Consider the following 16,100-nt stretch of genomic DNA (forward strand, 5'->3'; position numbering starts at 1 on the left):
GAGCCAGACCTGCCTGCTGGTCTTGGAGAGTTCTGGTGAGGCAGGGGGCAGCTGCAGTTCACCCTAGGAAAAGACACTGGTGGAAGCCATACTGAGGACCATGCGGCCACATTAACAATCCTGGCATCTTGGACCATTAATGCCAAGACCTGACCCCCATCCAACAGCCTGTAGATTCCAGTGCTGGGACACCTCAGACAAAAGAACTAAATGGACAGGGACACAGTCCCACCCATTAGGAGACAGGCTGTGTAAAGACTAAAGAGTCCACAGCAAAAATCAGGTGTGAAATATATATCAAAAACAATAATCATGAGGGAAGGAGAATACAAATGCAAAGTATTTAAAATACCTTTGAAATTAATATATCAGCAACTTAAACAATCATATAGAGAGAAACTGCTAACTAAAAACCTCCTCATAACTAGACACCTAAAATCTATATACAAATTTTAAAAAGGAATCTAAACATAATACAAACACAAGAAGGAGGAAAAATGATCTACAAAAACAAACCCAAACCAATGAACAAAATGGAAATAAGAACATTGTATTGATAATCACCTTAAATGTAAATAGACTAAATGTTTCAACCAAAAGACACAAACTGGCTGAATGCATACAAAACCAACATCTGTAGATATGCTGCCTACGAGAGACTCACTTCAAATCTAGAGATACATATAGACTCAAAGTGATGGGATGGGAAAAGATATTCCATGCAAATGGAAATCAAAGAAAAGCTGTAGTAGCAATACTCATATCAGACAAAATAGATTTTAACATGAAGATTGTTATAAGAGACAAGATGGACATTACATAATCATCAAGGGATCAATCCAAGAAGACATAACAATTATAAATATATATGTACCATACTAGATAGCATATTCAAAAGCAGAGACATTACTTTGCCAACAAAGGTCTCTCTAGTTAAGGCTATGGGCTTCCCTGGTGGCTCAGAGATTAATGTGTCTGCCTGCAATGCAGGAGAACTGGGTTCAATCCCTGGGTCGGGAAGTTCCCCTGGAGAAGGAAATGGCAACCCACTCCAGTATCCTTGCCTGGAGAATCCCATGGACGGAGGAGCCTGGTGGGCCCCAGTTCACATGGTCGCAGAGTCGGACAAGATTAAGCGACTTCACTATGGTTTTTCCAGTAGTCATGTATGGCTGTGAGAGTTGGACTGTGAAGAAAGCTGAGTGCCGAAGAATTGATGCTTTTGAACTGTGGTGTTGGAGAAGACTCCTGAGAGTCCCTTGGACTGCAAGGATATCCAACCAGTCCATCCTAAAGGAGATCAGTCCTGGGTGTTCTTTGGAAGGAATGATGCTTAAGCTGAAACTCCAGTATGTTGGACACCTCATGCAAAGAGTTGACTCATTGGAAAAGACTCTGATGCTGGGAGGGATTGGGGGCAGGAGGAAAAGGGGACAACAGAGGATGAGATGGCTGGGTGGCATCACCGACTCAATGGAAGTGAGTTTGAGTGAACTCCGGGAGTTGGTGATGGACAGGGAGGCCTGGTGTGCTGCGATTCATGGGGTCGCAAAGAGACACGACTGAGCGACTGAACTGAACTGATGCACCATAAATACACACACACACTCCCTCACATAAGAAAGTGAAAATCGCTCAGTTGTGTCCGACTCTTTGTGACCCCATGGACTATAGAGTCCATGGAATTCTCCAGGCCACAATTATGGAGTGGGTAACCTTTCCCTTCTCCAGGTGATCTTCCCAACCCAGAGATAGAACCTAGGTCTCCTGCATTACAGGCGAATTCTGTAAAATATATATATATATAGGTTTCTTTATATATATATATATATTTACATATAGGTTTCTTTATATATATATATATATATATGTCCTTCTAGGACTCTCTAATGTGAATATTAATGCACTTGATGTTGTTCCAGAAGTCTCTTAAACTGTTCTCACTTCTTTTCATTCTTTTTCTGTTCAGTGGTAATGCACCTTAATATATTAGGCAAATATTAACAGATATGAAAAGAGAAATTGACAGTAAGACAATATAGGGGCCTCTAGCATGTCACTTGCATCAATAGACAGACCATCCAGACACAAAATCAATAAAGAAATATAGGCCTTAATTGATATTTATAGAGCATTCCAACAGAAAGCAGCAGAATACACTTTCTTTTCAAGTGCACATGGCACATTCTCCAGCGTAGATCACATGCTAGGCCACAGAGCAAATCTTGGGAAATTTTAAAACAATTGAAATATCAAGCATTTTTTCCAACCACAACACTATGATGCTAGAAATGAACAACAAGAGAAAAAAAAAAAAAAAAAAAAACCTACAAAAAAAACCCAACCACATGGTGGCTTAACAATGTGCTACCAAAAAACCAATACGTCACTGAAGAAATCAAACAGGAAATCAAAAATACTTAGAGATAAATGAAAATAGTACAATCCAAAACCTATGGGATGCAGCAAAAGAAGTTCTAGGAGGAAGTTTATAGTGATATCAGCTTGCCTCAGGAAATAAGAAAAATTTCAAACAACCTAATCTTACACCTAAAACAACCAGAGAAAGAAGAATAAGTAAAATCCAAAGTAAGTAGAAGGAAAGAAATCATAAAGATCAGAGAAGAAATACATGAAATAGAGACTAAAAAGCAAGTGAATGCATTCCCTCTAAAATCAGGAATAAGACAAGCATGCTGACTCTCACCACTTTTATTCAAAATAGTTTTGGAAGTATTACCCACAGGAATCAAAGAAAAGAAACAAATGGAGTCCAAATTCCAAAGGAAGAAGTAAACCTGTTTGCCAATGACATGATACCACACATAGAAAATCCTAAAGATGCTGCGAGAAAACTACTAGAACTCAACACAAACAATGGTAAAGTTGCAGGATAAAGCTAATACACAGAAATCTGTTGCATTGCTATACACTACCAATGAACTATCAGAAACAGTAATTAAGGGGAAAAATCCCATTTACCATTGTATCAAAAGAATAAAATGCCTGGGAATAATCCTACACCAAGGGGCAAAAAACCTGTACTTCTAAAACTCTAAGATGCTGATGAAAGAAACTGAGAGAGATGGAAAGATATACCATGTTCTTGGATTGAGGAATCAATATTGTTAAAATGACCATACCTCCCAAGGCAATCTACAGATTTAATGCAACACCAATCAAATTACCAATGGTGTTTTCACAGAACAAAAAAAAATTTAATTTGTGTGGAAACACTAAAGGACTGAATAGTCAAAATAATCTTAAGAAAAAAGAGCAGAGCTGGATAAATCATGTTTCCTGACCTCAAACTAAACTTCAAAGCTACAGTCATCAAAGCAGTATGTTACTGGCACAAAAGCAGACATTTAGCTCAAGGAAGAGGATAGAAAGCCCAAAAATAAACCCACAAGCTTATGGTCAATTAATCTATGACAAAGGAGGATAGACTATATAATGGAGAAAAGACAGTTTCTTCAATAACTATTGCTGTAAAACCTGGACAGCTATATATAAAATAATGAAGTTATAATGCCCTGAGGCCTGGCGTGCTGAGATTCACAGGGTTGCAAAGAGTCGGACACGACTGAGCAACTGAACTGAACTGATACCAAAAAAAAAAAAAAAAAATTCTCAAAATGGATTAAAGACCTAAATGTAAGACTGGATACTATAAAACTCCCAGAGGAAAACATAGGCAGAATACAGCAATATATATATTTTTTGATCCATCTCTTGAAAGTGTTAGTAGCTCAGTCATGGCTGACTCTTTGAGACCCCATTGACTGTTGTGGCTCAGCTGATAAAGAATCCACCTGCAGGGCGGGAGACCTGGGTTCGATCCCTGGGTTGGGAGGATCCCCTGGAGAAGGGAAAGGCTACCCACTCCAGTATTCTGGCCTGGAGAATTCCATGTCCATGGGGTCACAAAGAGTAGGTCACGACTGAGTGAATTTCACTTTCACTTTTGACTATAGTCTGCCAGGCTCCTAAGTTCATGGAATTCTCCAGGCCAGAGTACTGGAGTAGGTAGCCATTTAATACTCCAGGGAATCCTCCTGCACACTGTAGACAGATTCTTTACCATCTGAGTCATCAGGGAAGCCCTAAAGGAAATAAATCAACACAAAAATAAACAAGTTGGGCCTAATTAAACTTGAAAGCTTAAAATCAAAGGAAACCATCAACCAACCTATAGAATAGAAAATATTTTAAAATTGTGATTGACAAGGTGTTAATTTCAAGTATATACAAATAGCTTATACAGTTCAATATTAAAACAAAATCAAACACCCCAATCAAAAAATGGACAGAAAACCCAAATAGGCATTTCTCCAAAGAAGATATATTGATGGCCAAAATGCATATGAAAAAAAAAACTCAACATGGCTACTTATTAGAGCAATGCAAATCAAGACTACAATGAAGTATCACCTCACAGTGGTCAGAATGCCCATCTTCAAAAATTGTACAAATAGAAGATGGCGGAGGAATAGGACGGGGAGACCACTTTCTCCCCCACAAATTCATCAAAAGAACATTTAAACGCTGAGTAAATTCCACAAAACAACTTCTGAATGCCGGCATAGGACATCAGACACCCAGAAAAGAAACCCATTGTCTTTGAAAGGAGGTAGGAAAAATATAAAAGACAAAAAAAAGAGACAAAAGAGGTAGGGACAGAGCTCCATCTCAGGAAGGGAGTCTTAAAAAGAGAGAAGTTTCCAAACACCAGGAAACACTCTCACTGCCGAGTCTGTGGTGAGCCTTGGAAGCACAGAGGGCAACATAACAGGGAGGAAAATACATAATTAAGACCCACAGATTACGAGCCCAATGGTAACACCCCCAGCGGAGAAGCAGCATAGATGCCTGCACCCACAGCTAGCAAGCGGGCAGGGAGGCACGGGCTGCATTGCTTAGAGTAAGGATCTGGCCTGAATGCCCCACAAACTAACTTGGGCTAGCAAACCAGACTGTGGGATAGCTACCACGTGAAAAGCCCTAAGACACCGCCAGGCCCTCGCACAGAACAAAGGGCTGAACAGAACTAGCCGGCTGCAGACCATCCCCCTCCGGTGACAGGCAGCCAGAGCTGGAAGGGGGCAATCGCTGCCCCAGAGAGGCATTATCTACCAAACTGCAAGCAGGCTTCTTTGCTAACCAAGACTTCTTGGGGTTCTGGACAGTCAACATCTGCCTGAGAAGGTGTGCCAGTTGTACACTCAGAAAATCGAGCAGCAGGGAGCAGGGAGGTGATAAGTCGCAGTGACTGTGCTTGCCAAACACCTCATCAGCGAGCTGCTCGGACCTGGGAAGAGGACAAAATGCAGGCCCAACCGAGTTTGAGCCTCTGAGGACTACCTGAGTGCCTGAACCTGAGTGGCTTAGACCTGGGAGGTGCATGCAGCCCAGGGCCAGCCTGGAATGGTTCCCAGCAGAGAAACCTAGAGCCTGAGCAGTGTGGGCAGGGAGGGCACATGCGCCGTGAGCAGGGGCAGGCCCAGTGTGGCTGAGGTACTGCGAGCACAGGCCAGTGTTATTTGTTTGCAGCGTCCCTTCCTCCCCACAGCGCGACTGAACAAGTGAGCCTAAAAAATGTGTCCACCACTGTCCTCTTTGTGTCAGGGCAAAAATCAGACACTGAAGAGACCAGCAAACAGAAGAAGCTAAAACAGAGGGAACTGCCTTGGAAGTGACAGGTACAATAGATTAAAACCCTGTCATTAGTACCGACTACATAGGAAGGGGCCTATAGATCTTGAGAAATATAAGCTGGACCAGGGAACAATCCAAAAATGAATTGACCCCACAATACCCACAACACCACCAGAGAAAGTCCTAGATCTATTTTTACGATCATTCTTTTTTTTTTAATTTTTTAAAATGTTTAAGTCCTCTATTACTCCTTTAATTTTTACTTTTATACCCTACTATTACTTTGCAAAACAAAAGAACCTATTTTTAAAAGCAAACTTCATATATATATATATATATAATAATTTTTGTGACCTTTTTTTTTTTCTCTTTTTTTTCCACTTTTCCTTAATACTGTACTTTCAAAATTCCAAACTCTACTCAAGACTTTTAATCTTTGCTTTTAGGTATTTGTTATCAATTTTGTACCTTTAAGAACCCAACCTTCAGTACCCATTTTTACTTGGGAGCGAGATTACTGGTTTGATGGCTCTCTCCCCCTTTGGACTCTCCTTTTTCTCCACCAGGTCACATCTGTCTCCTCCCTACCCATCTCTTCTCTACCCAACTCTGTGAATCTCTGTGTGTTCCAGATGGCGGAGAACACTTAGGGAACTGATTACTGGCTGGATCTGTCTCTCTCCTTTTGATTCCCCTCTTTTATCCTCCTGGCCACCTCTGTCTCCTTCCTCCCTCTTCTCTTCTCTGTATAACTCCATGAACATCTCTGAGCGGTCCAGTTGTGGAGCGCACATAAGGAAGTGATTACTGGCTAGCTTGCTCTCTTCTCTATTGATTCCACCTCATCTCATTCAGGTCACTTCTAACTCCCTCCTCCCTCTTCTCTTCTCCATGTAACTCTGTGAACCTCTCTGGGTGTCCCTCACTGTGGAGAAACTGTACATCATTAACCTAGATGTTTTATCAATGGTGCTGTATAGATGAAGAAGTCTTAAGGCTACTGTAAAAATAAGACAGAAAACCAGAAGCAGGAGGCTTAAGTCCAAACCCTGAGAACACCAGCGAACTCCTGACTCCAGGGAACATTAATTGACAGGAGCTCATCAAAGGCCTCCATACCTACACTGAAACCAAGCACCACCCAAGGGCCAACAAGTTCCAGAGTAAGACATACCACGCAAATTCTCCAGCAACACAGGAACACAGCCCTGAGCTCTAACATACAGGCTGCCCAAAGTTACTCCAAAGCTACTGACATCTCATAACTCATTACTGGACACTTCATTGCACTCCAGAGAGAAGAAATCCAGCTCCACCCACCAGAACACCAACACAAGCTTCCCTAACCAAGAAACCTTGACAAGCCACCTGTACAACCCCACCCACAGTGAGGAAACTCCACAATAAAAAGAACTCCACAAATTGCAGAATACAGAAAGGCCACCCCAAAGACGGCAATATAAACAAGATGAAGAGACAGAGGAATACCCAGCAGGTAAAGGAACAGGATAAATGCCCAACCAACCAAACAAAAGAGGAAGAGATAGGGAATCTACCTGATAAAGAATTCCAAATAATGATAGTGAAAATAATCCAAAATCTTGAAATCAAAATGGAATCACAGATAAATGGCCTGGAGACAAGGACTGAGAAGATGCAAGAAAGGTTTAACAAGGACCTAGAAGAAACAAAAAAGAGTCAATATATAATGAAGAATGCAATAAATGAGATCAAAAACACTCTGGAGGCACCAAATAGTAGAATAACAGAGGCAGAAGATACAGTTAGAATTAGAAGATAGAATGGTAGAAATAAATGAATCAGAGAGGAAAAAAGAAAAATGAATTAAAGAAATGAGGGCAATCTCAGAGACCTCCAGGACAGTGTTAAATGCCCCAACATTCAAATCATAGGAGTCCCAGAAGCAGCAGACAAAAAGAAAGACCATGAGAAAATACTTGAGATAACAGTTGAAAACTTCCATAAATGGAGAAGGAAATAATCACCCAAGTCCAAGAAACCTAGAGAGTCCCAAAAAGGATAAACCCGAGGCAAAACACCCCAAGACACATATTAATCAAATTAACAAAGATCAAACACAAAGAACAAATATTAAAAGCAGCAAGGGAAAAACAACAACTAACACACAAGGGGATTCCCATAAGGATAACAGCTGATCTTTCAACAGAAACTCTTCAGGCCAGGAGGGAATGGCAAGACATACTTAAAGTGATGAAAGAAAATAACCTACAGCCCAGATTACTGTACCCAGCAAGGATCTCATTCAAATTTGAAGGAGAAATCAAAAGCTTTACAGACAAGCAAAAGCTGAGAGAATTCAGCACCACCAAACCAGCTCTCCAACAAATGCTAAAGGATATTCTCTAGACAGGAAACACAAAAAGGGTGTACAAACTCGAACCCAAAACAATAAAGGAAACGGCACAGGATCATACTTATCAATAATTACCTTAAACGTAAATAGGTTGAATGCCCCAACCAAAAGACAAAGACTGGCTGAATGGATACAGAAACAAGACCCTTATATATGTTGTCTACAAGAGACCCACCTCAAAACAAGGGACACATTCAGACTGAAAGTGAAGGGCTGGAAAATGTATTCCATGCAAATAGAGACCAAAAGAAAGCAGGTGTAGCAATACTCATATCAGATAAAATAGACTTTAAAACAAAGGCTGTGAAAAGAGACAAAGAAGGACACTACATAATGATCAAAGGATCAATCCAAGAAGAAGATATAACAATTATAAATATATATGCACCCAATATAGGAGCACCGCAATATGTAAGACAGACGCTAACAAGTATGAAAGGGGAAATTAACAATAACACTATAATAGTGGGAGACTTTAATACCCCACTCACACCTATGGATAGATCAACTAAACAGAAAATTAACAAGGAAACACAAACTTTAAATAACACCATAGACCAGTTAGACCTAATTGATATTTATAGGACATTTCACCCCAAAACAACGAATTTCACCTTTTTCTCAAGCGCACAAGGAACCTTCTCCAGGATAGTTCACATCTTGGGCCATAAATCTAGCCTTGGTAAATTCAAAAAAATTGAAATCATTCCAAGCATCTTTTCTGACCACAATGCAGTAAGATTAGATCTCAATTACAGGAGAAAAACTATTAAAAATTCCAACATATGCAGGATGAACAACACGCTGCGGAAGAAGCAACAAATCACAGAAGAAATCAAAAAAGAAATCAAAATATGCATAGAAATGAATGAAAATGAAAACACAACCCAAAAACTGTGGGACACTGTAAAAGCAGTGCTAAGTGGAAAGTTCATAGCAATACAGGCATACCTCAAGAAACAAGAAAAAAGTCAAATAAATAACCTAACTCTACACCTAAAGCAACTAGGAAAGGAAGAAATGAAGAACCCCAGGGTTAGTAGAAGGAAAGAAATCTTAAAAATTAGGGCAGAAATAAATGCAAAAGAAACAAGAGACCATAGCAAAAATCAACAAAGCCAAAAGCTGGTTCTTTGAAAGGATAAATAAAATTGACAAATCATTAGCCAGACTCATCAAGAAACAAAGGGAGAAAAATCAAATCAATAAAGTTAGAAATGAAAATGGAGAGATCACAACAGACAACACAGAAATACAAAGGATCATAAGAGACTACTATCAGTAATTATATGCCAATAAAATGGACAACGTGGAAGAAATGGACAAATTCTTAGAAGTACAACTTTCCAAAACTGAACCAGGAAGAAACAGAAAATCTTAACAGACCCATCACAAGCACAGAAATTGAAACTGTAATCAGAAATTTTCCAGCAAACGAAATCCCAGGTCCAGACAACTTCACAGCTGAATTCTACCAAAAATTTCGAGAAGAGCTAACACCTATCCTACTTAAACTCTTCCAGAAAATTGCAGAGGAAGGTGAACTTCCAAACTCATTCTATGAGGCCACAATCACCCTAATACCAAAACCTGACAAAGATGCCACAAAAAAAGAAAACTCAGGCCAATATCACTGATGAACATAGATGCAAAAATCCTTAACAAAATTCTAGCAATCAGAATCCAACAACACATTAAAAAGATCATACACCATGACCAAGTGGGCTTTATCCCAGGGATGCAAGGATTCTTCAATGTCTGCAAATCAATCAATGTAGTACACCACATTAACAAATTGAAAAATAAAAGCCATATGATTATCTCAGTACATGCAGAGGGAAAGCCTTTGACAAAATTCAACATCCATTTATGATAAAAACTCTCCAGAAAGCAGGAATAGAAGGAACACACCTCAACAAAATAAAAGCTATATATGACAAACCCACAGCAAACATTATCCTCAATGGTGAAAACTTGAAAGCATTTCCCCTAAAGTCAGGAACAAGACAAGGGTGCCCACTTTCACCGCTACTATTCAACATAGTTCTGGAAGTTTTGGCCACAGCAATCAGAGCAGAAAAAGAAATAAAAGGAATCCAAATTGGAAAAGAAGTAAAACTCTCACTGCTTGCAGATGACATGATCCTATACATAGAAAACCCTAAAGATTCCACCAGAAAATTACTAGAGCTAATCAATGAATAGAGTAAAGTTGCAGGATATAAAATCAACACACAGAAATCCCTTGCATTCCTATACACTAATAATGAGGAAACAGAAAGAGAAATTAAGGAAACAATTCCATTCACCACTGCAACGAAAAGAATAAAATACTTAGGAATATATCTACCTAAAGAAACTAAAGACCTGCATATAGAAAACTATAAAACATTGGTGAAAGAAATCAAAGAGGACACTAATAGATGGAGAAATATGCCATATTCGTGGATCAGAAGAATCAATATAGTGAAAATAAGTATACTACTCAAAGTAATCTATAGATTCAATGCAACCCCTATCAAGCTACCATCAGTATTTTTCACAAGGCTGGAACAAATAATTTCATAATTTGTATGGAAATACTAAAAACCTCAAATAGCCAAAGCAATCTTGAGAAAGAAGAATGGAACTGGAGGAATCAACCTGCCTGACTTCAGGCTCTACTACAAAACCACAGTCATCAAAACAGTATGGTACTGGCACAAAGACAGGAATATAGATCAATGGAACAAAATAGAAAGCCCAGAGATAAATCCACGCACCTATGGACACCTTATCTTTGACAAAGGAGGCAAGAATATACAATGGAGTAAAGACAATCTCTTTAACAAGTGGTGCTGGGAAAACTGGTCATCCACTTGTAAAAGAATGAAACTAGATCACTTTCTAACACCACACACAAAAATAAACTCAAAATGAATTAAAGATCTAAATGTAAGACCAGAAACTATAAAACTCCTAGAGGAGAATATAGGCAAAACACTCTCCGACATAAATCACAGCAGGATCCTCTATGACCCACCTCCCAGAATATTGGAAATAAAATAAAAAATAAACAAATGGGGCCTAATTAAACTTAAAAGCTTCTGCACAACAAAGGAAACTATAAGCAAGGTGAAAAGACAGCCTTCAGAACAGAAGGAAATAATAGCAAATGAAGCAACTGACAAAGAATTAATCTCAAAAATATACAAACAACTCCTGCACCTCAACTCCAGAAAAATAAACGACCCAATCAAAGAATGGGCCAAAGAATTAAATAGACATTTCTCCTAAGAAGACATATGGATGGCTAGCAAGCACATGAAAATATGCTCAACATCACTCATTATCAGAGAAATGCAAATCAAAACCACAATGAGGTACCATCTCACGCCTGCCAGAATGGCTGCGATGCAAAAGTCTACAAGCAACAAACGCTGGAGAGGGTGTGGAGAAAAGGGAACCCTCCTACACTGTTGGTGGGAATGCAAACTAGTACAGCCACTATGGAGAACAGCATGGACATTCCTTAAAAAAACAGAAATAGAACTGCCATATGACCCAGCAATCCCACTGCTGGGCATACACACCGAGGAAACCAGAATTGAAAGAGACATGTGTACCCCAATGTTCATCGCAGCACTGTTTATAACAGCCAGGACATGGAAGCAACCTAGATGTCCATGAGCAGAAGAATGAATAAGAAAGCTGTGGTACATATACACAATGGAGTATTACTCAGCCATTAAAAAGAATACATTTGAATCCATTCTAATGAGGTTGATGAAACTGGAGCCTATTATACAGAGTGAAGTAAGCCAGAAAGAGAAATACCAATACAGTACACTACCACATATATATGGAATTTAGAAAGATGGTCATGATAACCCTGTATGTGAGATAGCAAAAGAGACACAGATGTATAGAACAGTCTTTTGGACTCTGTGGGGGAGGGAGACGGTGGGATGATTTGGGAGAATGGCATTGAAACATGTATAATATCATATATGAAATGAATCACCAGTCCAGGTTTGATGCATGATATTGGATGCTTGGAGCTGGTGGACTGGAACAACCCAGAGGGATGGTATGGGGAGGGAGGAGGGAGGAGGGTTCAGGACGGGGAACACGTGTATACCTGTGGCAGATTCATGTTGATGTGTGGCAAAACCAATACAATATTGTAAAGTAATTAACCTCCATAAAATAAATTTATATTTTAAAAAAATGAAAAAAAAAATTGTACAAATAGTAAATGCTGGAGAGGGTGTGGAAAAAATGGAATCCTCCTATGCTATTAGTGGGAATGTAAACTGGGACAGCCACTATGGAGAAGAGTATGCAGGTTACTAAAAAAAAACTAAAAATAGTTACCATATGATCCAGCAATCCTAGGCTTTCCTGATAGCTCAGTGGGTAAAGAACCCACCTGCAAGGCAGGAGACACAGGAGACATGGTTTGATTCCTGGGTTGGAAAGATCCCCTGGAGGAGGAAATGGCAACCCACTTCAATATTCTCACCTGAGAAATCCCACAGAGCAGCTGGTGGGTCCAGTCCACAGGGTTGCAAAGAGTTGGACACGACTGAGAGACTAAACACAACACCAGCAATCCCACTCCTGGGCATATATCTGGAGGATGAGAACTAACTGGAAAAGATACATGCACCCCTGTGCTAACAGCAGCACCATTAGCCAAGACATCAAAGTCACCCAACGTCCCCTGACAGGTGAATGGATAAAGATGTGGTATATAAAAATGCTTAGCTACTCCTGAGCTCAGCTGACTACTACTCAGCCATTAAAAAGAATGAAATAATGCCATTTGCAGCAACATGGATGGGCCTAGAGATTGTCATGAGTGAAACAAGTCAGACAGAGAAAGACAAATATCGCATGATAGCACTTATATGTGTAACCTAAAAATATGATACAATGAACTTATTTAAAACATATAAATAGATCCACAGAGATAGGAAACAAACTTAGGGTTAAGTAAGGGGATAGTGAGGGAGGGGAATTTAAATTAGCAGTTTGAGAGTAACAGATGCACTACAAATAAACAACAGATACAGACTACAAATAAATAAAACAAGGATCTACTATATAGTACAGGGAACTATATATTCAGTAACTTGTAACTCTCTATGGTGGGAAAGAATCTGCAAAAGTGAATATAACTGAATCACTTTGCTGTATGCCTGGAAACACTGTAAATCAACTATAATTAAAAAAAAAAAAAATCCAGAAACAGAGACCACTCTCAAGTCAGATGGCATGTGGTCACTCAGTGCCCCTTATTAGTCTCTAAAAAATACTGTGTAGTCATCGTTCTCAAAAAATGCTCTTTATTCATTCACATATATTACTGCATTTAATTCTCACTTCATATCCATGAACAGAGAACACAAGAAGATAATTATTCCACTTCACAGACAAAAAGCTTGAGATCCACAATAAAGTCCATCTTCCCAATTAACAGTGAGTAAACACAGGAATGAAAACCAGCTCTGTGCTTTCAGCTCTCTAACTTTACCCTTCTTTTTCAAAGAGAATGGAGAATGGTCAGCTCTCATTTTCATGTATGTTTAAAGTTATTAAAAATATCTTTAGCAACAAACTTAGAGAAAGAATAACCAAAATTCCACACTTTAAAACATATAGACATTATATTTACATGTAATTTTTCATATTAACTCATTTAAAATATTACTCTAGTATTCCAGATATTGGTTGAAACACCTAGGCATTTTAGCATTTTGTATTGACATCATGCAAACTAGCCCTAACCACTTTCGACCACTACTAATACAAAGAGACATTCCACCAGTAATTATTTAATTGAAAAACCTGAGTAAATTCATTGAAACAATTTGAGTAAATCATTTTTGATGCAGGATTACATTCACTAAAATATGTCATGAAAACAAGTTGGTCAGTAATAAATTTGTAAACTGTGGTGAAGGTCAGGCTCACTATTAACATGGACTATCTCAATATCAATAAAAGCTATTTTGCAAATAAAGGGAAAATAATTCAAGTGGCCCAAATACATATACTTTTGTTACTATGATGATTAATTACATGGGCATCTGTATTAGGATTTTTAAATGTGGCATGTGGAGGAAGAAATAAGGTACAAGACCTAGGAAAATTACTTGTGAAGAACAAGGCTAAGATTGCTACTCAGAGAATGAGTAGTGCTTCCTCCTTGTGGGGCAGGTGAAAAGGAGAATCAGTATGTGTCTGTGTCATAATTATTCAAGTCAGCACCTCATCCCATGAAGTAGAGCTTGTGCTCTCATTAGCAAACAGATACTCAGTTGGGTGACTCTAGCATGACTTTGATAAAATATCAGATATTCTTTTCCTACATGCACACACAAACACAATCATATAGGTGATTTTGCAATGAAGAGACCATCAGAAATCACTTTTTACCACAAATGCACATGGTCCAACTCAGGAGAAACCCACACACTCCAGAATCCACAAAAGGCACAATATGTTTCAGAGAGCATCATTTTCAGTTCTGGTTATTGGTTTTTTGAATGGTGACCCTAATCTGCTTTTCAAGTTTCAGTAACTTTTGGTAAAATTTTTCAGCAGTGTCTTCATCTAGGTCCATCTGGAAAAGAAGCAAGATAGGCATGACTAGAAAGGAAAAAAACAAAAAAAACAAAAACACAGTATTTGAATTAAAGGAATCCATTTAACTAACAAGAAAGAGAATCCAAAAAAGGCCCAATGGGAAAGCTGCAGTGGAAGCCATGTGGGGAATGTTAGGAGTCTTTTCTTTTTTTTTTTACAACTGGTACTTACCTCCTAGTAAGTAACTTCTTTAGTAAAAGAGCTCTGATCTCAGCTGAACTCCCTGCCCTACAGATGAAAGACTAAGTCTCCAGCCTTCACTGAAGCTAATGGTACCATGGACTAAATTCTGGAAGTGTGTGGTACTACCCAGGACTCTCTTTAAAGGTAATGAGGCACCCCTTTCTTTCTCCCTTCTTCACACTGCTCTCCTGAACCATAAGAATGAGGGCCATACCTCAGGAATGGCAGAGGGAACCTGGATACCTGACAATTTGCAAAGCTGCCAGGCCAGCCCAAAGCTGCCATTCTCCAAACTGCTTTACATGCAAGAAATATTAGCTTTTATCTTGCTTTATCCACTTTGCTTTACATTCTTCTGTTTTATGGAGAAAATTAATTTTAACTGATACATTGTATGCACAGCAAACTTCCAGCCCCCAAAGCTAAAAGGCTATAAATTAAAGAAAACTTTAAAACATTTTGGAAAAACATTACATTCAATCATGTTAGCACTTTTTTCATGTTGTAACTAGAAAAGGAATTACAGCTCTCTTTAATTCAACCCAATCTTTAAACAGCAGAAAGCTGACTTCCTAAAAATAATCAAAGGTTAAAAACATACAGTAATGCATTTCTAAGAAATGCTAATATAGTCCTTTGGTTTATGGAATTAAACATTTTATCCCCTTGGTAAATCAGCCATTCCTTTGAGATCAATAGATGTAAGTTCAAACAAAATCTGAGGACCTAAAAGTAAGCTTATTCGTTTACAATAGAGTTCCCAAGGTGGCTTCTCAGGTGGTGCTAGTGGTAAAGAACATGTCTGCCAATGCAGAAGATGCAAGCGATGCTGGTTCAATCCCTGGGTCAGGAAGATCACCTGGAGAAGGAAATCGCAACCCACTCCAGTATTGCTGCCTGGAGAATCCCATGGACAGAGGAGCCTGGCAGGCTACAGTCCATGGGGTCTCAAAGAGTTGGACATGACTGAAGCAACTGAGCACACAGCACAGACTTCCCAAAGAATTTCTTGGGATGTTGTTACGCATTCTTAAATTTTAAAAGGAAAAGAAAATGTCATACAGTCAAAAACAACTTAGAAACAGCAGGAAGAAACATGTCAGGCATTATTTCCTAACTGTATCAACTTCTCAAAGCCTTTGCTGGCATAATGTGCATTGTATGGGTCTCTGAAAGGCGGGGAATATAATACGAAGCATTTCTCAGACTTACTTGGATGACAAATTGCTTT

At 39.0% G+C, this 16,100-nt stretch overlaps 1 protein-coding gene across 1 annotated transcript in view; it reads right to left on the reverse strand.

The window, feature by feature from the left end:
- Positions 1-14,553: 14,553 nt before the first annotated feature.
- Positions 14,554-16,100, reverse strand: part of HSD17B7 (hydroxysteroid 17-beta dehydrogenase 7) — a 29,761-nt gene continuing 28,214 nt past the window's right edge. Inside the window, exon 9 of the mRNA XM_052637941.1 lies at positions 14,554-14,663. Coding sequence (XP_052493901.1) covers positions 14,562-14,663 — 102 coding nt within the window. The 3' untranslated portion in view covers positions 14,554-14,561. The remainder of the gene's footprint in view (positions 14,664-16,100) is intronic.

The sequence above is a fragment of the Budorcas taxicolor genome, chromosome 3, assembly GCF_023091745.1.
Source record: "Budorcas taxicolor isolate Tak-1 chromosome 3, Takin1.1, whole genome shotgun sequence".
NCBI classification, from domain to species: Eukaryota; Metazoa; Chordata; class Mammalia; order Artiodactyla; family Bovidae; genus Budorcas; species Budorcas taxicolor.